Genomic DNA, 26,550 nt, shown 5'->3' with positions numbered 1-26,550 from the left:
TATCAGGCTCCTCAGTAGCAGTCTGGTTGGCTCATTGGTCCAGTTCCTCAGGAGAAGCCTCTCTTCAGCCGTCACGCACATCGGCACAGCTCTGCGCCACGTCTGGGAACGTGTCAGCTCCCAAGAGTCCAAGGAAGCCATCGTAGGCTGTGTGCTCTGCCTTCTCAACATGCACAAGAAGGTGGACAACTGAGCTCTCCCTTCACTTGCCGTTCAACCTTCCACTTGTCAGCAGCTCAGAGACTGGACAAGCAGACGTGGTGAGTGAGGAGAGTGAAACTTTTCTTTTCAAGGGCAATTTGGTCTCCAGGATTTTTATCTCATCAAGGCACTGACCATGTCTGAGAGTATTGTCAGGAAGATACAGCCCTTCACAATTGGGACTAAGCTGTCGGTTCCCGCCGTGCCAAAATGCCAAGAGTTCTCCGAGACTTATTTGCAATGCCAGAACCTTGATAACTGCACACTGCAGCAGAACCTGAACTCGCTCTACCTCAGCCGACAGCAGGTCTGCGCACATGGCCCCTGCCTGGTTGCGCCCACCGACCAGCGGGTAGCCCCCGGGAAACACAAACAGGAAGACATGATCGCAGAAGACCACCTGAACCAGAACCTCGCGTCTTCTTCTGCTGTTTCTAGAGCCATCAAAAAGATCACAATTTCTGGGAGTAAGAAAAGCCCAGAGAACACCATTTCTGTGGGACTAAGACAGCGATCAATTTTGGGAAGCACATCCAAAAACCACAACAACAATAACAACATCAGCGCGACATGTGATTGCAGTCTTCCGAGGATCGTCGGGGTTGATTGTGACAATAAACCTCGCTCTCAGTTCAAGGTACAAGACGTTTAAATGACATTGAAAAAATATATATTTGATTGTTTGATCGCACCAGAGCCATATTTGCTTTATTCGGATTAAGACGACCCTAAAACTGCTATATTCTCATATTTAAATGTGTTCTTTTTACAAAACTTACATCCATATTTTTTATGTTTCTTTTTTAATATATAAAAGTTAAGTCACTAAATGCTAATTGAGTATTAGTCTTAATGTATTAATTTGTCTCCTTTAAGCTTTAGATTTAATGAACAGGTCTCTGCATCATGATGCTGCAGCCTAATTTGAAGAATATTTACGATAGATTTATCATGGTGGCTTACAAGCTTACATATATCATTAACAACAACGCAATTTGTCTCATAATAAAAGGTTTTATTGAAAACAAGCAATGGCGAGGATTATCCAGCAATACAGGGGCAAACCAAACCAAAACTAAATCGACAAAAGTCCATCCAACAGGTAAGATGATTTTTTAAAATTTGAATGTTAAATGTACTGTTGTGTTTTTTTCCTCCCTCAAATGAGTAGAAATTCATGTTTTTTCTTTTTTGAAAAAATATTTATTTTTTATCTGTTATATTAGTGCTGGTGAATTTACAGTATGTTGTTTGCCCTCTGCATGTCCATATTTGACACATTTATGGGGCACTATGACAAAAGCAGTTTGAGTCCTTCAATTTCTTCTTGTTTGGCTGTCACTAAATGGAAAAAGTCATCAGTCAGCAGAATAACCCAATCCTCTTTAGCCTACTGTATGTAGTGTGTTGCATGACACTGGGCGAAGCGTGTTATGTTTGGCAAGGTCTACGTTGAAGTCATCTCTGTTTTCATGTGTGTGTGCGTGTGTGTGTGTGTGTGTGTGTGTGTGTGTGTAGTGCTCTGTTACAGCACACCCTTCAGAGGCAGTGCTCACTGGAAAACATGAGGTCAGGGAAGATGTTAACAAAAGAAAAGACATTGTAAAGTCCACATGGAGGCCGGTAATAATAACACACTAATACAGCGATGGCCTCCCTCATCCTTTTAGGTCATGCAACTACATGACACATCTTCATTGCCACCCGTGCTAACAAATCAAACAATGTATTTTCTTGGCGCCATTATTTATTTATTTATTCATTCATGTATGTATTTATATATTATTTTATTTATTTATTTATTTATTTATTTATGTATTTATTTATTTATTTATTTATTTATTTGTAGTCAAAGATAAAAACTGAGCAGGAGATAGAAACAGGCATTGCAAGCCCATGTTTAATAGCAGACACTTGAGGATCTGCCAGCTCCTGCTTCCTCCATGTACCCAGGTGTTTCCCGGCCGGAGAGCTTCAGGAATGCTTGACTAGTGGGAACATTATGCTCATTTTTTAAAATTAGATATAATGCTGACATGATTGAGTTGTTTGGCCTTGGGATGTTTTCAGTCTTACTGAAACGTCATGTCGGAATCATGGTCACTGAAGATGTACTGGTTAATCCCCTGACATCCGTACAAGCAGCATGAATCCTAACGAGCTTTTGTGAGCTTTCAGACTAACATTTAAATTTCCCGTTGTCTGTATGACAGGAGAAAGACCCTCAAAAATGTCAGCATCACACACAGAGTGAAGCGCTGACCAATGTTACATCCAAGAGTGACTGCTATAGTCAGCACACATCTCTCTTCAACAAGAAAGTACTGCAGGTAAATATATATTTTGTAACACATATCACATATCTGACAACAGTAACTAATTGAAAATTTACAATTACGAACTGGATTTAATTGTCGTGCTGCGATCACCAGTAAATATGTTGTTTTAACGATGCTGTAATGACCTCTTGATTGATAGACAAACAGAAAATGGAAAAAGCAGTTTATTAAAACTGTATTGTGGTTACTACTTGCGCGTAACATTCCCTCACTTGAGTAATAGCAGGAACCTGGCTGCCCCTCTTAAACTTAAATGGAATATATTTAGAATCCTAATGAATGTCATTGCTACCATCCATCAACCTTTTCTAATGTGAAGAGACTTTTCCACATTAATGTGAAGGTTTTTAAATCTACATTGGAAATTCCAAGCACCCTAAAAATGATATAATTTTATAAATCAAAATTTTGGGGAAAATATGCTTCAGATGCCAAACCAGCATCATGTGTAACCGCACTAATTTTGTTATGACTTCAGATCAGTGAGGATATAAAAGATCAACTCCCCTAAATGTTTATTTGTTGTTGTTTCTTATTTTGGAATGTCATCATACATTAGCGCTCATGTTGGTAGAGCGGAATTGTGTCATAATAAACACTGAACCAGAAATGAGACTTCCTGCAATACAGGATCATCATTAATTTTTATTTATTTATTCTTTTTTTAATGTGTATCTTCCATAAAAATGTGTGGGGGAGTGGGGGTACACTACCTGCCAAGGATTTTCAAAGTTGACTAGTAGTTTTTAGTCATCATGTTAAAATTTTATATAAAATATAATCTTCAGTTAAAGTTTTTTCATACTATTGAAAACAAATGAGGCATTTTTTCAAAACTTATTATCAGTATATTTTTTATACTTTAACTTTGCCTTTTAGTCATAATGTTAATATTTTATATAAAATATAATCTTCAGTTAAAGTTTTTTCATACTATTGAAAACAATTTAGGCAATTTTTTAAACTTATTATCAGTATTTTGAGCTATTTTCTTTTTAAAAAATAAATGAGAACAACTTGAAAATCAACCTGTGCAGTCTTCCACTGCAGTCAGATGCAGGCAAATGCTTTCCGTTAAACCTTTGTGACCACAGAAGGAATAGTGTGAGACTGTGTTTCTTTTATAAGCTGTATATTATGCCTAAGAATGGAATCAGCCAAAATATGTACTGCTTCTTATTTGGTCCCAGGAACTGAATGAGCCGTGTTTAGCTAAGGGGAGACGAGGAGGGAAAAGCGCCACAAGTGAAGCAATTATTTAGGGATGAGATCATTGTTTGGCTCCATCTCTTCACGCCTATGGCCCCGCAAGGCTCTATGAGCTGCAGAACGGGGCGCGTTATCTCATCCTTACTTCCAGGCCGGCGGACCTGTGAGTTTGGCAGAAGGACATTTTGCGCAGGCAATTTGGCCAAATATGAATCGGTCCATTTTAATACGATGAACTGTTTGGGAAATGTTTTTGTGTTAAAAACAATCTAATACTGTAGTTCATTGTTCATATTAGCAAACATAGCCTTAAGGTCAGTGATGCTTGAGTTTTTAAGAAATAAGCATAAGAAATTGATTGTTGGTGATTTACATGCTTTATGTAATTATTTAGGGTTGGAGATTTTGAATTGGCTTAATGCTTGACGTTAGGACGCAAAGGCGGTCAGCACAGCTGCATTGAAAACTTCTTGTGGAAAACACCACTTTCACCAACTCTTTCCATGATAAAGTCTAAAAACCTGCACTCTCACAGTTGTTTTCCGAGCCAAGCCACATTACTGCAGCAGTTAAAACCATAGCTGAACCGTCAACATTTTACAACCTGTAAAAATGTACACTTGTGTTCTTGTTTTTACCTTCAATTGCTAAAATTAGGATTTTTAGGACTAAAAGGCTGTCTGAAACAGGGCCGTATTTCTTTCAAATTATATTCACCAAAGGTGTCTCTGTTTTCAATATTGTCACAGATTTTTCACATTATAGAAGCAGTGGTAGAATCTAAACTGCCAACATTAGCGCTCTTCTTTTGGGGTTTGACCAAGGCCCAACTGTACATTGGGATCAACAAGCCATTGTCGTGCAGAGTGGACAGGAAGAAACAAGGGAATCATAGACTTCCTGTATGAGGTCATTGTGAGCTATGAGAGCTTTCCAGATTGAGGCGATAACAGCAGGCACATTTTGTCAAACTCTTTTCCTTCTGTTCTACACCGAAATACCTAGGATGCCTCTAGGGGCCCGTAAACATAACATAAACTTCTCTGAAGCCAAGTGACATCACACGTTTCATTCTTGGGCAAAGGGGCTTGTCATGTGTGGTCTAGATGTTGGAAGTGAGTTTATAATATTTCTTATTATTCTATATATCTTTAGGCTCAACGTGTTGACATTGTAATGGCTTATGTGTGCACTGAGCTGTAATTTGCCGTTTGATAAAGTACACAAAAAGAGCTCTGTGGAAAATAAAAGTTTTACTGATTTATGTAGGCTCCAACTTTGGTCTTGTTTAGAACTGGAAGTGCCAGTACCAGACTATTAATTTATCAAATCAATCATTGCGACTGAAAGAATTGCTGGCACTTTATAACTGGCAATAAACTGCTTTTGGATTTTGTCACCTACTTTTGAGTTCTAACTATTTATGTCATCAGCCAGACAAGTCTGCTCTCCACAAAGCTTAATGCAATCGTGTCCTGGCAGCTGCCATGTGAAAATACTGCTCTGCATAAGATGAAATTGAGAACAAAGAGTTTCTTGATGTGCCTGAAGCACTCTAAGCCAAGTTCTCTTTGCTCTCCTCATCATCAGAAATAGCACTGTATTTACTAACACGTCTTGAGAGGTAACACATCTGATGTCATGCAAGCAGTAGGCGTCGACAATCGTTTAACAGAATTTATACTGTTCTATAAAATGTGTTTGTATATTGTGTAAGAAAATTGGATTTGCTTGTTATAAAAGAGATTAGAATGAAATTAACAAAGAGGAAATGGGTTTTGTAGGCTCAGACGTGGAGCAAAAGCAAACTGCAAGACCTGAAGGACGACTCGAAAATTCAGGGCTGCCCCCTGCAGGACTGGGATGAAGCCTCACAGATACTTCAGCGAGATCTTAAAGACTTCGACAACACTCTAATTCAACTTAATCAGGTAGGCTTTTCTTTTTTTTTGTACGACAGTGAATATTTACAATGTTGCCAGTACAATAAAATGCAAACTTACCTTGTCATTTAAGAAAAATTTGAATGAAACCATTAATCGCAGTTAAGCACACAAAGAGTTTATAATAGTCATCTTTTGAAGAAAATGTTCGGAAACGGTAGATTACAGATAATAAATATACCCAGAACTTCAGAAACCAACAAAAAACCATAATCGAGAGTTGCTGGGGTTATTTTTGAGTGGACGAATTTCACACAAAAACACTAAATGAAAGACTCTGTAGGATATTAAATTGCTTCTTTTGTTCACCTCTTTTTCAAAAGACAGGTGATCAGCTGATCTGTAAACTGAATCCCACCTCTGACCTTGTGAAGAATCAGCTCAGTCAGTTGAAAGATCAATGGAACATTCTGAAACAGACAGCTGCCACTCAGTCCAGGGTCTTGGGAGGATCCAAAAACCTGCAGGAGTTCAACAAAAAGGTGGACAAACTTGAGACATGGATTAAAGAGAAGGTAAAGTGGAGCTATTCATTCTTGTACATCATACCATTAAGGCTGTTTTTACCATTTGTATAATTTTTTTGACAACACAATTTCAAATGATCAACAAACAATTACAGATATTAACTAATTCAATATTTATTTTCTAATTTCACGTACATTTATTCCCTGCATTTATTTCCTTATTGGGTTGCTGTACCCAGTTGCTGTTAAAAAAACAAAAACAAAAACCATTCACTGCATGAATAGAGTGGCGGATGCTTTTTTTTAAGTTGAATTTTGATTGCTTACGTATTTACAGTATTTGCTCATCTATTCATGCTGGGGGCCTTTTCTGTTAATGCCTTTCCTTGATGGCAGGTACAATGTGATATTATTCTGTTCCCTCTAAAAAAAATGTCTGGTTTCCCAACTAATGGAGCCTATAAACTCCGTCTTTTATGTGTGCCAACAGGAAGAGGAGCAGTCACTTGTTAATGTCCTGGGTGCAAACGTTGACAAAATGCAGCTAACCAGAAGAATTTTAGATTTGAAACAGGTGACCGCTAGCAATAATTGTGAACAGTCATATTCAGAAAAAACAAAGCAGAACATTTTACATCAAAGTTAATTGTTAAATTAAATACAACTAGTATGGTTAAACACACCATATATATTTAATGAACTGTATTTTGTGTTGCTTTTGGGTGCACAACTTTTCTTCGTTTGTAATTACCGTATTTTCCGCACTATAAGGCGCACCTAAAAAACCTCCAATTTTCTCAAAAGCCGGCAGTGCGCCTTGTAATCAGGTGCGCCTTATATGTGGATCAAAATTGAGCCACTACAGCAGGCGTGTCCAAAGTCCGGCCCGCGGTCCAAATGTATGTATCTTATAAATGGCCAAAGTTTTAAAATGGGCCATTCGTTGAAGGTGCGCCTTATAATCCGGTGCCCCTTATATATGGACAACGTTTTAAAATCGGCCATTCATTGAAGGTGCGCCTTATAATCTGGTGCGCCTTATAGTGCGGAAAATACAGTATTTAAGTTTGTTGGTTTATTTTCTTTACTGCAGGATGAACAGCTGTATAGAACCCTCCATGAAGAGATCAATCACATGGCTCTAAAACTGGAGAAACAAGGGAAGTCTGATAGTAAAAGCATCTCCAGCAGGAGAAAAAATATCAATAAAATGTGAGTGTCCTTCAAGATCAAGGGTCTCAAATTCATTTTTGTCATGGGACACATTGTTGCTATAGTTTCCGTTGAAGCCATATACTAAATGTATGATTGACTTACATTATGTTATATACATACAAAAAATGATGGAAAACTAGTTTTGAAATCAGAAGCCACTAAATTGATCAACTATTTATCAATTGAATTTAAAGGGGGGGGGTCAGTAAAAAAAAACCTGTATTTTATCTCAGTGTTGTTAAAAGTGGCGACAATTTACAAGAAACAAAGTCTACACACATCATTTGCCTTTGGAGTCACATAAAATGATGCCACGGGCCGTATCTGAGTTTGAGACGTGTTCAAGATGTACTAAAATATTTTTTTTTCAATTGTTTTCCGCTGTTTACAGGTGGTTGAAGGTGCAGTCTCATCTGAAAAAACACAAAGACAATCTTCATCTTGCATTGGAAGTGTCTTCATTTTACCAGCAGGCTGACAATACGTTATTTGCCATTAATAACATGGTAATCTAATTCATCTTCATGATGTTTTTCCCTGTCCAACACATGGAAATGACATCACTGACACATTTGCTTTTATCTCAGATGAAAAGCATATTTGCCTCAAAAGAGCCAGGCCTCTTCGGAGACAGAGAAATACGTGACATTGCCAGTCAAATCATGGTAAATAAAACATAATTGAAAGTATTTTTCAGGAACACTCCTCACCTAACCAACATGCATGTGTGCGCTAGATGTTAGATGTCAGTGTATCCCAGCTTTCAAATCTCCACCCTGCCTTGGCTGCTGGTGTAACACAGAAGCAGAGTGAGGTGAAGGACTGCTGGGTTTCTCTTCAGAAGGTTTTCAGGTAAGCCAGCAGATCCAGATAAGACAACTACGATGGTCCTGTGAGCACAGCTCAGTAAAACTTTGTAGTAAATTTTAAAGAAGGACCAGTTTTAATGTCTGGGATAAGACCAGACAATCATCAGTGGAAACAAAATGTGTTTAAATCTGTATAATGTCCACAATGTAAATGGATAATTCAAAAAAAGATCATTTCAAGGCTGACAGTAATATAACAAATTTTATGTACTATATATATAGGATGTCAAATTAATAGGAAAGGCTGAATGAATTCATGCAGAAACAACTTCTGCAGTCGCCACATCTTAGCCCAAGAGAACACCCATGATGAATTTGGATCTACATTAGACAACGCTCTCCACCGCCATCATCAAAATACCAAATGAGGAAATATCTTTGGGAAGAATCATGCTCATCCCTGCCCGACCATGAAATGCTCACAGCATGTCCTACTCGGGGACAATCTTCAGTTCCATAAATGACGTAACCGCTGTCATTTAAGCTGTGTGCCTTGGCTATTTAAATCCAAAAGACACAAACGCTGGCAGAAAATTCACAACCATAATTGGAGTTTATTGTGGGGCCCTGCTGTCAGCACCAAAGCAATCTCTCGCTCTGCTTGTCCTGCAGGAGTGACCGGACAGCCCTCCCCCCCACAGGCTCCACATTCACCAGGGAAGATGCTGACCCCTTGACACCAACCCAAGAACTCCAATGCAATATGGGAACAGAGACTCAAACGAGCATGGGAAAGCTGGGTAGAGAAAAGCAGAGTCACATGGAAGACTATACGGTAAGCAATGTAGGTCTTACCGTATGATACTAGCGTGACCACAATGTGGCTCTTAGCTAGGAGTGGAAATGTGTCATCAGTCCCTGAAACATCTGCACGTAAAGTGTTCGATGGCTTAGAACAGGGGTGTCAAACTCACTTTTTTCGCGGGCTGCATTGTAGTCATAGCTTCTTTCGGAGGGCCATTATGATTGTCAACCCAAATAAATGTATGAGCATATACAGTAAAAGCTACAAAACAAACTGACAAATAACTCTTTTTCAAATCAGACGAGTAAAACTGGTTAAATATAAAAATAAAAAAAAGATATTATTAAAAGTGAAGACAATTTGCAATTCGAGTAATGACACACGAATTTGATGCACAATTTGTCTTCGCGGGCCACATAAAATGATGTGGTGGGCCGTATCTGGCCCCCGGGCCTCGAGTTTGACACGTGGCTTAGAAAATGCCTTATTTATAGTTTGAGAAGGGTTTTCCGGGGTTAGATGTGAGCACGGACACCCAACAAGCATGTTTTTATTTCTTCTATTCGGTAATGTATTGCAGTACATTGTCAGATTTCATAGTACGGTCCCAAAATTAACATTATACTTTTTATTCCCCTCTGTCCTGAAATACTAATTTGTAGCTACCGCAAGAACACCCGGTTTAAGTATTGCACAAGGTTCCATGAAATCTGTCAAGCTCTGACTATGCAACCTTGGTAAAGGCTGGGCCAGCGCAAACACAATTTTACCTTCACCTCAACGTCAACTGGTTTACATAGCCTTTTACTTTATGGCAGAATAATATCCTGGCTCAACCTCCTGAGCAAACTACAGCCATTGATGTGTTCATAGATGGCAGGCGAGTGGATCATAAAATGAAATTATATTCTGGCAACCATGTAAGAAAATTATCGCGTATGAGAATGTTGCTACCTAGACAGAGTTAAACATAAACTTATAATGACAAACTGTGAGTATGCCTCAGAAAAATTACTTGACTGTGTAGCATCAGTATTATTGTGTAATTTGTATAAAAGTTCAAATGTTCTCCATTCTCTCGACAAGAAAATGCTTGTAGCTATGTTCAGTTTAATCCAAGTGAGTCATTACTGTTAGTTGTGCAATTAATAATGTAATGTCTGTTGTGCTGTGAGTGAGGGCGGGGCCAGTTGAGTCGTTAGTGACGTCATGGAGACGGGATGCACCAAATTTGGGAAAGGTTGGCTCAGTCAATCTGTGTGTGGGCATGAGTTGTGGCCACCAGCAGCTCTCGGTTGAACGTGTGTTTTTATTGCCTTTTGTGTTTTATTAAACAGGCGATCAGATTCTAGCAAGGTCTGTGTGCATCCTTGACCACATCAAAACGCATTACGATAGGATAATTGAAAGAAAACCCAAACGACCAATAAGACAGCCACTAGTTAAATAGTAAAAAGTTATTTGTCTCTTGTTTTGTGTTTTACCTCGGGCGTCTGTGTGTACTGTATTTTCCCGACTATAAGGCACACCTAAAAACCTAAAATTTTCTCAAAAGCCGACAGTGCGCCTTATAGTCCGGTGCGCCTTATATATGGACCAAATTCCTAAATTTAAACTGGCCCAAAGCATTGTGTCATGAAATGAATCATAAGTGGCCCGCTGAAGACTATAAATCATGAATCAAAAAGACAATGGATCATTATTTTGTGATTATAAAGTAATTTGTTGCATCTGAAGTTGAAATAAAAAAGATAAAATGGAGAATGATTTGATTTGGATTAAAAGTCTGACATGATGCATTAATGGTGTGCCTGATAGTCCGGTGCGCCTTATATAAGGACAAAGTTTTAAAATGGGCCATTCATTGAAGTCTGGCCTTATAGTCTGGTGCACCTTATAGTCCGGAAAATAGGGTACTGAAATATTTGCAGCTGGACAGCTTTATTTGCTAACAGACACGATCTAGTGTGCAAATACTGTTGACCGCATGCATCGTTCATAAATACATCCACTTGTCAAAAGTATCTTAGTTGCCCGTGTATACATCAACATCCTTACGCCTGTGTTCACTTATTGTGGGTTCAGTATGGATGCCAGTAGTACGGTCTCTTTATTGCTGGAGGTAAACACGAACATGATTTGTTTCTCTGGCTAAGTGCTGTCAGACGCTAGGCCTGCAGACCAGATGGACTCAGTGCTAAGTGATAGTTTTTGGCTGACATCACTTCATAGGAAGACACTCAAGTCGAAAACAGATGAGCTTCAACACCACTCTTGGTAGAAGTGTCTTGTGAAACGAGATGGCCTGAAAAGCAGAATACCACTTCAAAAGATTCACTTGCACTGTCTGACATCATCACTTTCATAATCTTTCGATGTTGGGCACACTTGACAGATTGTTTATATTATGAAGAAAGAAAAACAGAAGCAAATGTGTTGGGAATGGATGTCGGCTCCATTAATCCTTCTTGTACTGGGATGTGGCATTTAAATCAGGGGTTAGCTTCATGACAACTTTGAACGGCCATCTTGTTCTGTATTTGTTTTCCGAAAACTGTCATAGTTCGCCTTATTGTGGTCGTGGTTTTCATGCGAGAAGTATTTTTGGGGTTATTCTTGGTCTTGTCCAACTGTGTAATTAGCATTGTGTGTTTCATTTACCCCAGCCAATGAGTTCGCTTCAAGTTTGCGAAATACATTTTATCTTACGTTTGCTAATTTATTCTTTCCGCCAGGGTACATCTGAATGTTGTGGGAGTACTAAGCAAAGCCAGGCGCAGCGAAGTGTGAACCACACCTCTTTACCCATGAGAGATGGGCCTGATGATGTCATCATCAGTCATCATTCAGGGAGGGAAAGGTAATGTCAGCCGAGCTGTACTCCCTCGCTCTTATGTAATAAAGTCTTTATGTAAGTCATAATATGAGTTCCATGTCTGTGTGTTCTTTCCAACAGAGAGCCTAGAGGCGAAACCAAGCAAGCCACTGCCCTAAGAGGCCACCCACAGCTTCATATTCAGCTCCAGAAGTTCACTGTGTCAGCTGACAAGGTAAACTTACTTCTGCCAGCAACACCCCCCCAAAAAAATCATTTTATATAAAAAAAAAAAAAGCGTATGTCTCGTTCTCAAGCCATCAAATTTCATTGCACAACCCACTTAGCTGGTACTCCATTTGTGCTCGCTAGTTCTTACAGACACAATGCTGAAGTAAACTTAAGATGCTCATATGTACCTATGCAATTTTTTTTTTTTTAATTAGGTCTGGAATGGAAACAGCACCTTATTCTTAGTACACCGGCTAGCTATTTTCCTGTGTTGTTTTTCAGTGAACATCTATTCTCGTAAGCATCGCTTTAACCTAATTGCTTTCCGCAGACTTTGTCCTGGCTGAAGGAAAATGTTTCTATGGCCACACAAGTGTGTTCTATAGCCACATGTGAGGGACTAGAGGAGGCCAGGAGGTGCCAACATGCAGTGCAACAAGAAATCTTCACCAACAAAGCCAGGATAGAGGTGGTCAAAAGAGTAAGCTACAGCCTGAATGAGTTAAACTTGCATGAATTTTTCACTTCTAGTTTGCTGGATCGATGGACAGTTATTCAAATTATCTGAATGTCCAATTTTCAGGAGGGCCATGGGTTGGTCCGCGCTCAGCATCCAGGCAGCACCAGGATAGAACAGTTCCTCGGACAGCTGGAGATGCTTTGGGAAGAACTGCAGAGGAGGCACCAGAGGAACGCTGTATTCCTGCAGGCCTCGGAAGACCTGGGCGCGAGGGTAACATTCATCGCATAACCTGTACACTCAAGTCAGACAGAAACTATTTTCTTGAAATGAATGGGCTCATGGCAGATGATTATGTATGTTTTTCCTTTGTGAGAAAGTTCATGTTCAGAGCTGGTCGTGTCTGAAGTTGACTCAAATTTGATTTACAATGGTATTAAGTGAATATGACTTTGGTATTTTACAAAGTATAAGTGGCAAAGCAGCCACATTTTCATTGCTTATACTGGGCCAGGTTTCTTGCAATGAAAAGCACAGCTCTCGCAAACTTTGACATTCAATTTCTTTACTGTAAAGGTTTTTAAAGTACGACAGAGACTTGGAAGCCGAGAGGCCGGGCTGGAGTCGACGGAGATTTCCATGAAGGAGTCCTCGCTAGCCTGTGACCCTGAAACCACGTCAATTAAAGAACGAGAGAGTGGTCGGATAGTGAAAGAAGTCGCCATTCGTGGCCTCGAGCTCGATACACTCAGACAAGAGGTGGAGCGTCTCCATGGCCGCAGTCACCTACATGCACATGGCTTGCGTATGGAAGAGATGGACAGAAAGTAAGATCAGATGTCATTTTTTAAACAATGAAGTTGTACCCATAACTGGGAGATTTATAAATGTTTTGCTTGCTAGTTGTAATTTCATTTATTTTTGAGTTTTTATTATTAAGACAGAAAAATACAGAATAACCAAAGATTTTTTTTTCTTCGATGTGCTCACCCGTTTAAGGCTTAGTCATTTCTGATTCATAGAGCACATGATGTCTAAACCTGTCTTGACATCTACTTCCCCACCACACAATGAATGTCAGACTCAGCCTTTCCATGCTTTGGTTGACTTATAGCATGAAAGGTCGTTGCCATGGTCACTAAATACAACTTGGGATTTAGCTGTATCATTAGATGTACCTATACTCATAAAAACCAGGCTGCAAAGAACACCAAACTGACTAAAGAAAACAAAGAGTGGTAAAAGTTTCCATTTAGGTTCTTCAGAGTAGGTAATGAGCGGGGCCTGGAATAGACACCTCAAGAAAACTCTCACTAACCCGCAGTTGGGCCAGTGTCATTTATTAACATTGAACGCAAGCAACTTCAACCCCGTTTAATGTGGAAAAAATATCCTTTCAAACGGCTCTGTTTCCCATCTCAAAAGTAAATTCTGCGCACATGTAGGAAGAACCTTGCTCTGATTTAGATTTGTTTATGTGACACATGACGACATCAAAACATGGTTCTTGCATAGTAAAATAAACTCAGATGATACATTGTGTGTAAAATATCCTTGCTGAAAGGCGCTCAACTGGGAATGCAGGTGATTATTTCGGTGTGCCTGATTTTCCAATGTTTCAAATGTTTCCAGGTACCAAAGCGCCCTGACTCAGCAGAGTTCCGAGCAAATGCTGACTGAGTTTTTGGAGCATTTGGCGCTCGAGGAGAGTCAAGAGCTTGACAGTAGTCAATATTGCTTCAATCAGGTAAGACATACCAAATAACTTTTTTCCAGCCCTGTTTTTTTCCGGTTTGTCTTCCCCTCTGTCTTTATATGAACTACCGTATTTTCCACACTATAAGGCGCACCTTCAATGAATGGCCCATTTTAAAACTTTGTCCATAGATAAGGCACACTTTCAATGAATGGCCAATTTTAAAACTTTGTCCATATATAAGATATATACATTTGGCCCGCGGGCCGGACTTTGGACACGCCTGCTGTAGTGGCTCAATATTGGTCCATATATAAGGCGCACCTGATTATAAGGCGCAGCTTTTGAGAAAATTGGAGGTTATTAAGTGCGCCTTATAGTGCGGAAAATACGGTACTTTGAAAAAAAATAATTTTGAAGTACATAAAGTATAATAGATATTTTTCTATAGCCTCGCCTCGGTAAGCGCTCATCAATTCCTGACTTGCTGGGACTCCAAAACAGCGGTGAGGCTGATCTGAGCATGGGCGACGATGTGGAGGAACTGGGAGAAACGGTGGCAATACTGAATAACACAGTGGGAGAAAGAGGACCATCACAGAGTCACGAGCAATCCATACAGGAGCTACTGAGCCAGGTTGGAGAAGAGAAGAATAAGTCCAGAAACATGTGTATTATTTGGTAGAAAGCTTTTCAGTCAAAAAAATCTCTGTCCCAACAGTTGGGCAAAAAAAAAATTTGCAGCATCTGGTTTGATTTGCATGCTATGGATTTAAAAGGCCACAAATGAGCATTTTTTGGGGGCGTTTTCTTTTAAGTCATGTGATTTATGCAGCGCACGTCAGGATAGCACATAAACATGTCTAAGGGCATCGACGTCACCTTATAACATTTGTAATGTTTATCTCACTGAGGAATAATGACTAAAAAGTACAATTTTACAAGTTCTCATGATGACTTGTGTGTAATACTAGCAAGCCAGACTGGCTGTGTGTTTGGAGGAGTGCCTCTGCGGCTGCAATGAGCTTAACCTGGAGATCCTTGAGAAGGAGACAGATCTGGCTGTCCAATGTGAGCCAGATAACTGTGACTTTGAGACTCTGCAGGAGAGGAACACCCACCTTGAGGTGAGCAAAATACTGTTTTCCAAATTAAGAATTTCACCAAGGCTAATATAGTCTTGAATCATTTTTGATTGATTGGCTTTAGATTAAGGATTCACGCATTTTTGTTTCCTGACAGATTTTGTACTGTGTGTGTATGTGTGTGTGTTTAATGGGTGTATCACATCCGAAGGATACAGGGTTAGTGGTGTACGTTTGGAAACACTAAATATCTGTATGAGTCATGTGCGCACACACACGCACAGCTATCTGGACCTGATACCAGTGAAGCAGAAATGACCTAATCCCACAAACTGAAATAAATATACCGTCAGGAGACAGGAATCCTATCTCAGTGTTCTTGATGCTCACTGTTGCAGACGGACGCAATAAAGTATTGCTCCCAAAGAACCTTTAACACGATTAATTACCGCCTTGTCAAAAGGAAGAAAAAAAGGTGGACACGATGGCTTGTTTGCTATTGCGTGATCAAACATATGTGGACCATATGTTTTCCCTGCTGTAGAGAACATATGAAGTCATGGGCAACATTACAACTGGTACATGCTCACAAAAACAGTGCCAAAGATGATGGTGTAATCGGGATTCTGTGATCCTCACAGATTGACTATGAAGTTCTTACTGATGAAGTCAAGGATATGGAGAGCCAGGCTTCTCGCTTGAAGGAGTTCTGCCCAGAAAGAATATTCTGGACCAAGATTCGGGCAACACTGAAGGTCTGGACGGAGCTGGGGAAAAGTATGATGGAGCTCAAATCACGTCTGCAAGAATTCTTGCATCTCCAAGACTTCTTCAGGAGCTACCTTGCAATAATGTAAGCTCATTGCAGGGGTATGCCCTTCTTTAAGGCCAGATGTTCTTGCCATATTTCATTTTGTGTGGACATCTATAAAAAGTGTAGAGCAAAGTTCTTAACTTAAAATGTGACGTGTTCAGGAAGTTAGAACTCATTTCCTGGTCTGAATCTGACAAGCTAATGTACGTCCGTTTTGGGTGGAGGTCTGGTCATTCTCATATTCTATGAATGCCTATCCTCACAAGTCTGTTCCTTGTCTCTTCCAACAACTCTTACCTCACCTCCACTTCTGTGACTAGCTCATGGACAGAGGACACGCGGTCATGCATTTTCTCCGATACCTTGCATTTGAGGGAAGATGGACAAAGCCTGCAGTCCACAGAGCTCGATAAACAAATTGAGCAGAAGTTTAAAGAGTTTGACCAGCTGGCAGCAACTGGGAGAAACATTTTAGACAAAGAACACCATCTCACTCAGATGGTGAGCTGGGTTCTATATGTATCACTGGATCACTGGATGATTTTCCTTCTGACCCTTAGTCATGTGTTCCAGGTAGGAGAGCGGATAGAGGAACTGCGGAGTATGCTTGGGTGGATTTCTGTGCACTGGATCGCAAAGAAACAAGAGTGGAATGACAAAAAGAGTATGCAGGAGTCCCCAATAGATAACATTTACTCCGAGGCCACGTTGTGCTCCCCATCAGAGGTACGTTTGCAAAAAATCACCTGAAATTTTAAGTTTGCTCAAGATACACTCACGGTTTAAAACAAATGAAAATATTTGTAATAACTAATTGCCTTTTTTCTGGCTTCTTTTTTTAACAGTCAACAAATTCTTACGAATTCTGCCAGTCTCTGAATATCATAGACGAAACCAAATCCAAGGTGAGAGAAGACAGCTGCCAGAGCTCAGAAAAGTTTCCTGGACTTGCACAGCAACCAAAAGAAAAGCCATTAGAAGATGACTATGAGGTCATGAAAAGTATAACTCAACGATCAGAGTCTCCCACAACCGCCATCACGGTCATTAAGGAGCCCAGCAGTTCCTCTTTAGGGAGCATGGTCAACCTCATTCTCAGCTTTGGTAACACAGGGGACAGCCGGGTGCAGGTGGTCGATCGACCTGTTTGGATTGATGATGTAGAAGAAACTTCTGAGGCTCTCCACAGGGTGAGTACAGTTATAGTTTTGGGTCATCCAGCAAATGGCTTTTCAGACATCGCAATGATATTACGAACAGCAACAGCATCTCTCCTTGACTATCTGCTGTTTGTTCATTTCTCATTTTGCTTTGGCCGTCATATATTGTCTTTTTGCCCACTCTCTCCTTTAGCCCAGTGCGCCTGCCTGTAAAAAATTCTGGAAGCGCTGCCAGGGGCTTTTGGAAAATACTTTGGGTAGTTTAAAGCGAAAGAAAAAGATTTATCGGCAGAGTGCAAACGAGGTAAATTGCAGGGTGTGAATTGACAACGCATGCTGCGCTCGCCTTCAAGTGTGCTGAGACTGCATGCTGTTTGGAGTTATTTACTGTGCCTTCACCGTATAAGGTGCAGCCGGCCTTGCAGCTTCCCCGTGATGGAATCCATTTGCCAAGATGAGACGTTTTACACTTGGACGAAATCTTTGAAAACCTTATTGCTGACAAAATATTATTTTACTCACGGCACCACAAGTCTCTGTTTTTGGTTAATGTTCACGTGTCAGTTCGAAAAACGTGAAAATACAATTTATTGGTAATGCTAAGAATTTTCCTCTCACAAACTTCATAAATGCAAGCAAGAAGCCTATAAATTCGGCTTTAATGATGCACAATAACTGGAGCGATATTTTACAGGAGAGCAATAGGGGTGTGTTATTTTTACTATCTAACCATGAGCTGGTATGACTTCAGATTTGATTTACGTCGATCACAATGTGATGAAAGTCAAGTTGATGTGGGCAGGTCACTGACGACATCAGTAATATTTTTTCGGTACCGGTACTTACGAAGGAAAAAAAATCATGAGGGAAGGGATGAATTTCAGTTTTCATCTTCACAGACAGCTCATATACTAAATTTGAACCCAATACTAAAACATGAGAGATCAATGTGGGCTGGCTGGCCCGCTCACTGTCGAACATATTTGCAGGCTGAGAAAAAAAAATCTTCTCACTCGGTCTGCTTAATATCAACTACCGTGTAACATATTGAATTTATATACACCAGTCAGCACATCATCATGTCAACAACAGCAAAGAAAAATTAAGCTTGCTTTTCTTAAGTATGATGGTTATCGTTTTACCAACAAACTTCTCGTAACTCTAATGTGTAGTAAGCACTGATGTAGTCGTGATGACAGATTCAGTAAAGTTTCCCGGACCTCTTTAAATGGTTTTTAGTTTCCCACTTTATTGCTTTTTCTCTCCTTTCCAACCTTAAGTACAGCTTCAAAGTAGCTTAGGTTCCATTTTTAGTTGTTGTTTTTTTTTTTTTGCTCCACAGTTCCAGATGTCCCCACACAGATGTGTTTGTTGCTCAGGGACAGTCACTTTTAATTCACAGTACATCACGAAATAAGTTTCTTGGTGCTCTTGCACCTTGGTCTTCGAAAAGATGCAGATTTACTTTATTTTCTTTGCTTTCACTTAATGATTTGCATGATAATATGAAGTTCATAGAAATAAATGGGTTGAATGTTCGCACACAAATATAAGTCATGTTTTGTATTTTTTTCAGTGCTCATTCTATCATTAACACATGAAACAGATCTAGTTCTTTGCTGACTGTAAAATGGCAACACATATCTCTGATGGGAGAGAAGAAAAAAACATTCACACGTCTCTCTATCTCTTCGTAGGTGAGTACGTACTTCCATGTCAAGGATAACAACTCATCCGTGGCCCCGGTGTACGAAAGTATCTCTCTCCCGCGTCAAAAGAGCCGCTTGACATCCTCGGCCTCCCCTAGTGCCCCGCCATCCTCCTTTTCATCACCTTCTACAGCGCAAGCACCTCCGACTAGCGTATCCTTCCACCCTTTGAATGGAAGACATGTCAACAACTCCATATTCTGCAGCCTTAAGCGAATGGGCAAGAAGAGGAAGAGAAAGCACGACACTCGCAGGCATACCATCCAGAAAGTCATGGGTGTCGACCAGGAAGCAGATGAGCCCCTTTATGCCGGTGAGACGGTCACTTATGACACGCATACCTGGCCACTCAAAGACGGTCGAAGGAAGAAAAGCTCGCCACAGTGTGGGGATGGAATTGATTCTATGGAAGGCATAAAGAATCCGCCACTGAGAGAGTTCGAGTGCACTGGAGAGGACGCTATTACTCCATATGCTGTTTCAGAGGGACCACTCACCTCCACCCAAGGGGCAGGCCGCTGCAGATTTCTTTCCTTGGGCTCTGTGTTAAGCTTTGACTTGACAAAGGACATGACTCTCATTCCTAGCATTCAGGAAATCATAACTATAGCTCCTCAAGAATCAAATAAGACTAATCCAGATCCAAACTTCCAACGGCACACAGAATTAAGTTCATTCAAACAAACTCGACCATCCCAGGGCAACGCTGCTAGCAGAGCCACAATCATCTCTGAGACACAGACGTCAACAGAAGTTGTGAAAGACTTGCCTGATAATGACGGCTATTTCCACACACCTCCTCCAGAAAAAGACGAGGATCAGTTGGCATCTTGGAATGATTCGTCCAAAAGGCAGTTCAACCTGCAGGGTGATACCGAGCAGGAGCAGGATGAAATGTCACCGGTACTCAAAACTGTCGAGGATGACACCTGCAAGCTTTCTCAACCTCCTATTTATGTGAATCAAGCGACTTTAGCCATAAGCGCTGCGGCTAATAAACACCAGTGCCCAAATGTCCATACACTTATTCGGGACCTCAATGGACACAAGTACCATAAAAGTCCAATCACGCGAGGTGTACATGATGAGAAGCCAGGACAGTGTCCACACCAAGCTTCTCACATGATTGTCAATGTCAAATCGACTATCAATGTTCGTCACGACTCGGTAGACTCGGGTATCTCCAGCTCCAGCAGCATCAAACTTCATCCTGATGCATCTTGTCCAGATAATCCCCAGATTACCGGAATGGTTGGGAGGCTCATGTCCCTTCAAGTGGGACGCGTTGATCGCATGAAGATGACAGAAAATGTGGGCGCATCAAAACCTAAAGAAGATCCACAACAAGACCATGTCCATCTGGACCATCAACAGTTTGAGGAGGAAGAAGAAGAGCTGGAAGGCATCTGGAATCAAACTAGCAATTTGAGGCAGAGTATCTGTTCAGATATCATGTACCAGCCTAGCCAAGACGAGCCCATCTCATCGAATCAGCCGAGTGAGCCCACTCCCAGCTCATGCACCAGCAAACTGCCAGCTAATCTCTATCGAAACCTGGCCACGGTTTCAGAACCCAACCTCTTTGTGGCCGATTTCAGGCTGCCGTCTAACATCCAGAACCTCCTGGGTGGCAGCAAGGAGCCGAATTTCCAGGGCCCGCCGCAGACTGTAAGAGACAGAAGGTCCTGGGCAGCTTTTCCAAACAGGGATCAAATTGACAAGACCTTAGTGGTTGTGAACGAAACAGCTGCAGATCAGTTGAAACTTCCAGATGTTGGTGACAGTCAGAAATATGTCTACCAATACAGAGAGGAGGAAGATGAAGAAGAGTCAAAAGGTGGGGAGGAGATTGGGGAACACACAGCTAGTTCAAAGGTAAGGTGACCATGCAGACCTGAATTGTTGAATCAATTCATCTTACTTCTGTTAATGTGACTTTTTGTTTTATTTTGCCGTGTTTGCCCACATTTTCCCAGCATAGTGCAGAGTTCAGGCCTCTGCCAAAACCAATATAAAAAAAAAATGTTTTCTCAGGCAGTGCCAAGTAGTTCAGCTTCCAAATTTAATAGTTGTTCTTTGGCCGATGTAACACTACTCATTTAATGTTAGTTAAAATCAGCATAAAAGAGTTTCCAAAATACTGACAACCACAATGTTCTGTTTCCGCTACATAATCACCAACCAGTTTTAAGTGGGAATACTTTCTAATCTAATTTCCCCACATACAGTGTCATGAAAAGATAAATAGTAGTAAATATAAATCATCATTTAAAACGTCATTTTATGTTTATTTTGGGATGGCTGATATTTACTTTTTGTTTGAATCTTCTTCTCAACAGCGTCAGTCAAATGGTTTCTGTTACCAAAACGAGGATGCTCAAAACTTTGAACCCAGGGATATGCAGAGCACGGCAACGGCCACAAGAGGGCGCTGCGCTACCCTAGTAAGATTGAAAGCATCTTTTTGCATTAGACATTGGTCTGCTTCGATTGAAAGAACCAGAATCATTTTTATAACGCCTTTTAGAATGAAAATCCTGATCTGCAATCCATGGAGGGAACTCTCGAGAGGAAGCAAAAGCTTCAACTTGGAGGAAAGAAAGTAAGAAAGCTTCTATTTGTTATTCAAGTGAGCACGGTCAGCAAGTGTAAAGTCCCCAGTCAGCAGCACACTTTTTATCTTATTTCCACAGGCTGCCTCCAGAGGCTGGAATTCGTACCATACGGTCTTATATCGTCACACCTTATGCTTCTATCAGGATAGAAAGGAAACACTGAGGGTGAGTACAATATCCATGAATAATAAAATCAAACAGTAATATACGCTCAGTAGTGGTCAGCCTTTGCTGCCTTGCAGAGTTCTGCATGTGGCCTCCCGCTGAACCTCACCGGAGCCGAGTGTTCATCTGCACCAGAGTACACCAAGAAACCAAACTGCTTCCGTTTGAGGTAAGATCGTAAAACATAAAGCATTACAATGATTTCAGATGTAACAAAGGAGCTGTGTGAACAAAATGGACTGTTGAATATCTCCAACTTTTGTGGCCTTCAGGTTACGTGATGGCTCTGAATATCTGTTCAATGCGTCGTCACGCTTTCTGATGAATAAATGGATGAACAAAATACAAGCAATTACAGGTAAAGAGATATACAGTATGTCAGTAAGACGACAATGCAATTTAATCTTTCGTTCTATCTTAAAAGGTGCAAGTCAGTCTGTGTCTGCGTTATCAAGCAACCCAGTAGCTCAAGATGTCCCCATTTCCTTGTAAGAAAAGATCCTGTCCAACCTAACAGCATTGCTCTTGCAACGAATACTCTGTAATGGAAAGAAAACATCTGTCCCTCCCAACAGAAGCCCCCCTCTGTGCTCAACTTGTTATGGTCTGGTCAAATGCTACTGCTCCTCCCAGCATGATGTCACCTCCACGTTTCCCAGACGGAAACCCCTGAACCGAGCCAGAGACATGGTTGTCCTCTCCAGAGAGTTCACGTGCTTGCCGTACAGTCACCTAAGACGTATGGAGGAACAGTCGAGCATTTCATCCACACATGGACACTCCTGCAGTAAGGCCCTCGAGTCTTCTATGTATACAGACTGTGCAGTCTACTCCAAAAGTATTGAAACAGTGATTTCTCTAGTTTTGTAGATGTATATAAATATCAGAAATGCAGAGTAAACAAAAGATGATTATGAGACAATAGATTAAGATTTCAACTTTTACGGATACAGTTTGTAATGAAATACCTTTTTTTAGTTGAGCAAAATGATTGGGACAGATAGACTTAAGACTTAAAATGTATTATTATTTTATTATCATGATTGCTGAACACAAGAATATCCATTTAACACAACTGGTCCTTTAAAAACACATTTTAAGGGAGTTGTCTTTTAGGTGGACATAATAGGGTGAGTCATTGCAGTTGTGATCTTCTACACTAGGGGGTGCCCAAGTATTGTTTTACTGCTACCCTGTACTGAACCAATATTAGTAATTCAATTTTCCACACCGGTTAAATAAGTAAGTAAGTAAGTAAGTAAGTAAATAAATAAATAAATAAATAAATCTTGGCTGTTTATAAAGCTACACCACGACCAACATTAAAGTACAGTAGCGTAGTAGGTCTCAGTGTTTGTCAAAAACATGGCAGAGGTTTTATCTCTCAAAATGTTATTAAATCATTTTATGTGTTTTATGCGCAGTTCTGTCATTGCCGTTGGGCTTTTTTATTTTTATTAAGATCTTGATGAGTTGTAATAACACTGGCTATGTTATACTACTATTTATTATTATTATTATTATAGATATTAACATGAAAAAGCATGTGTATTAGTAAAAGTACAAATATATAAAATACATAGTATTTTATTAATAACAATGAGAGAGTAGTAACTTTCATCATAAATAAGTAAAATAGTTGAATATTAGTATATTGTAGGCCTCTAACGGTTTTAGAATTATATGTGACAGGGATTGGAACTGAGTTTTTACATTAGTATAAAGTACGAACTTCTTCCAACCAAACTCTGCTTTAAAAATGTTTTGTGCTGGATTGTACAAACGAACAAAAATTTAAGCCACCCTAACATAATGCAGTTTGAACATTTAATTCAGTGATTCTTTCAAGTATCACTAGAGGGAGCTTGCAGTCCATGCTCTTACGTCATTGTGATTCATGCACATTGTTCATTTCTGCCTTTTATGTTTCCTTCTTGTTCTTCCACAGAAGATGATGATGATGATTATGATGACAGCAGCTGTAAGCAGATGGTGACTCAGGGAGGGAGTGGAGACATCACCTCTTCCTCCCATTTGTCTCCCCCACACAGCAATCAGGACTGGCCGAGCAGCAAGTTTCCCTCCCACTCCTTCACTTCTGGTTAGTTTACGCCTATTAACTTGAATGACCTTGACAATACGTCGTCTGAGAGTGTGTCGCCTATTTGCGTTCTGTGTGTCTCCTAGCAACTTATCAGAAGATCAAACCCACGCAGCACAATTGCGGAGGTCTGGAGAAAGGGTCGAACTACAGTGTGACACTAGTGCTGGGAGACAAGTCAATGGACAGTGAGACCTGTAGCATGCCACCAGTGATGGTGGCTGGATGGCAGCGGAACGCTTGCCCACCCACGAGCTACACGAGTCTGCCCCGGCCTGGCAACAAATCAGTCTTTAAGAAGTTCTTTGGCAAAAAGGACATGTGACTTTGCACCGGTCGCTCTAATGTGCAGTGCACGTTTTTATGAGTATTATCTACTACTGACTATATTTATATTCAGAGTTGCTTTCACAGTTTTATTTGAATGTGTGAGATGGTATTTCTGTGTGATTTTGATACTGTGTGTGCTATATAGTTAGAGTTTAGTTTGCCGCTTGTCTTCATTTTACATTTTTGTTGTGTTCTATGAGGCAGCACAATAAATAGTGGAGTTAGCATTTTTGTGCTTGCCTGGGTTTTCTGCAGGTACTCAGACTTCTTCCCAAATACCAAAAACATGCATTTACGCTTTAATCCTGGTTGCCTTCGAGGACCACATGAATTGCCTGTGGGCCTGTTCTACAAAAAAAAAAAAAAAAATGCTCGCTTAAAATGGAAACATTTGCAGAGATTTGCATAAATGGTGATGAATATTGATGTTTCATACACTTTTAATTCAAGCTGATAATTATTGTAGAAAATAATTAAAATGATCAAAGTCTTCACATTTCTTTAAGAATCATTAACAACATATAATTTCAGAAGCCTTTCTAAAACTAATAGCTTGGCCTTGACCTGCGTGTATCCCTCCCACACAAACTAAACTGGGATAGTCTCCAGCTCCCCCAATGAAGATAAACGGCAAAGAAAGAAAATAAATGGATGTGTTGTTTGTCTTTTATCAGTGTGTGTACAAAACAGCACTGCAGGAAGTCCATTTTGAAAGAACATTTGCATACTAAAGTAATAACATTACGTACAATACACTAAAGTCATTACAATGGCGCCCACAATTGTTTCCCTCCTGTGTGTTTTGCACTCGTTAATTTCACTAAAACCTGCAGTTGGGTACTGCTTGTGATGCTTTGTTACAGCAAATTTTCATAATAAAACAACTTAACAGTAATGATTTCATGCAGTTGTGTTTTTAATCTGTAATTAAAAAATGTTTTATTGGTATATTAGTCATTATTAGTGTGGATCAAATTTGCAAAAAAGGTTTAGGAATTTGTTTTGGAGTTCCTCAACCTTTTAATCTCAATATAGAGGACAATAATTTTAAGACTAATGCATCTAAGGATAGACTTTTTAATTTTTAATACAAATAAGAGGTCACCTCACATCTGCCCTGATGGTGCAGAACAGCTGCTCCAAAATAAGATATGCATTTTACTTTTTGTTTTGCTCCAACAAGTGCTTCACCTGTCAGTTCCCAAAATTTGGCTTTTAAACGTGCCTACATGCACACGGCCATTGCAGTAACATACGAAATCGAGACAGATCTGTATTCGCGGTCCATATGTGCCAAATTAAGTTGGCAGGAGCATCCATCATTGCAGGTCAGCAATCTGAGAACCATTATCACATCTCTGACTGCAGCATGACTCACACAGCAGTTTGTTTAATTTACATAAGCTATAGTACATTCATGTGTCACATCGATGTACTTTCAAAACTGTGTACTTACATCAGGTCCACAACATGTGCAAAAATATTGGACATCTGGTCATTGCATTGAAAACACGTAAAAAGAGAAGAGTGATGATTTGCTGGTTCTCTTCTTTGAGGACTTGGGGCAATTTAGTCTAAATGAAATTCCTCAACTCACTGGAAAAGCATGACATTGTAACCACAATGAAGACAACCAAGTTTTAAATGACAGCCACATCCTTTGCAACCCACAGGGACAAAAGCCTTTCTAGTGATCATCCCTGCTCTGATCCTTGTACTCAACCTGTGAACTCTGACCTCTGTGTCATATGCTGACTTGAGTTACCACTGCGAAGGCTTAACCCCCTCCCCCCTTTACTGACATTATAACGTACTCTGCTGCCGTGTCACCGCCACTTGTAGCTGGATTTAAGGCTCAGGGGTGAGATGAGGGATAAAAGCGGCAAACAACAATCTTGGAAACTCAAGCCTATCGGCACCCCACGGCTGCAACCTTTGGGGTGAGCCTGTTAAAATGATGGAATGGGAAGAGAGGTTTAGGAATCACTAAGATGGGAAGCAGCTTTGCATAGTGGTTAAGGACCCAGGTCCAATGACATTTAAGTCTTTGGACCCTTTTGGACATTCAGGTCGCTGCTACTATCTGTTTTAGTGTAGGGGAGAAAGTGAAAAGTCACAGCCTGCACATGCTTCTAATAAATTCTTTCTGCGTATGCTTTCAAAGGGTCTCATATGGGACACAATTTGAAAAAAGAAAATCCAACTTAATTAAAGGGGTGGTAATTAATTCATCCCACAATTAATTTACATCACACTTGAATCAAATAAAAACAGAAGACACAATAAGTTGTTGTGGATATTAGTCGGATATTAAGTGTGCTGTAATTATTCATCCTTGGCAGTTTTTTGATAGAATATCAGGCCTTTTATGAAGACACCTG

General features: G+C 40.2%; 1 protein-coding gene across 4 annotated transcripts; it reads left to right on the top strand.

Annotated features, from left to right (window-relative positions):
- The first annotated feature begins 206 nt into the window (after positions 1-206).
- Positions 207-25,064, top strand: mymx (myomixer). 4 transcript variants are annotated; one of them, XM_088385938.1, is made up of 35 exons: positions 207-838; positions 1,214-1,303; positions 1,720-1,824; positions 2,415-2,531; positions 5,534-5,680; positions 6,016-6,207; positions 6,650-6,733; positions 7,253-7,371; positions 7,766-7,880; positions 7,962-8,039; positions 8,111-8,226; positions 8,856-9,018; positions 11,724-11,848; positions 11,945-12,038; positions 12,366-12,515; positions 12,618-12,767; positions 13,071-13,321; positions 14,127-14,241; positions 14,642-14,827; positions 15,165-15,317; positions 15,917-16,128; positions 16,410-16,590; positions 16,663-16,815; positions 16,935-17,279; positions 17,443-17,553; positions 18,947-20,833; positions 21,298-21,402; positions 21,486-21,560; positions 21,652-21,738; positions 21,816-21,907; positions 22,011-22,096; positions 22,163-22,226; positions 22,314-22,525; positions 23,687-23,839; positions 23,926-25,064. In XM_088385938.1, exons 1-35 carry the CDS (start codon positions 338-340, stop codon positions 24,162-24,164), a joined length of 7,053 nt encoding a protein of 2,350 aa, XP_088242064.1. In that variant the 5' UTR covers positions 207-337; the 3' UTR covers positions 24,165-25,064. The 4 variants fall into 4 exon arrangements, with proteins under 4 accessions (XP_088242064.1, XP_088242062.1, XP_088242063.1 ...); XM_088385936.1 differs by lacking the exon at positions 17,443-17,553; XM_088385939.1 differs by lacking the exon at positions 1,720-1,824 and having other exon boundaries at positions 329-838.
- The last annotated feature ends 1,486 nt before the right edge of the window (positions 25,065-26,550 follow it).

This window comes from Syngnathus floridae, chromosome 9 (assembly GCF_059516105.1).
Source record: "Syngnathus floridae isolate MCC-2025c chromosome 9, RoL_Sflo_1.0, whole genome shotgun sequence".
Lineage (NCBI taxonomy): Eukaryota > Metazoa > Chordata > Actinopteri > Syngnathiformes > Syngnathidae > Syngnathus > Syngnathus floridae.
The sequence above is the reverse complement of the archived record's forward strand: the minus strand, read 5'-3'. Positions and strand labels throughout refer to the sequence as shown.

What these genes read in the sequence shown, in the direction of transcription:
- mymx (XM_088385938.1), top strand. Translation starts at nt 338, where the DNA reads ATGTCTGAGAGTATTGTCAGGAAGATACAGCCCTTCACAATTGGGACT. An exon ending in TCAACAAGAAAGTACTGCAG is followed by an intron (nt 2,532 to 5,533) that starts GTAAATATATAT and finishes TGGGTTTTGTAG; the next exon opens with GCTCAGACGTGGAGCAAAAG. An exon ending in TCTCTTCAGAAGGTTTTCAG is followed by an intron (nt 8,227 to 8,855) that starts GTAAGCCAGCAG and finishes CTTGTCCTGCAG; the next exon opens with GAGTGACCGGACAGCCCTCC.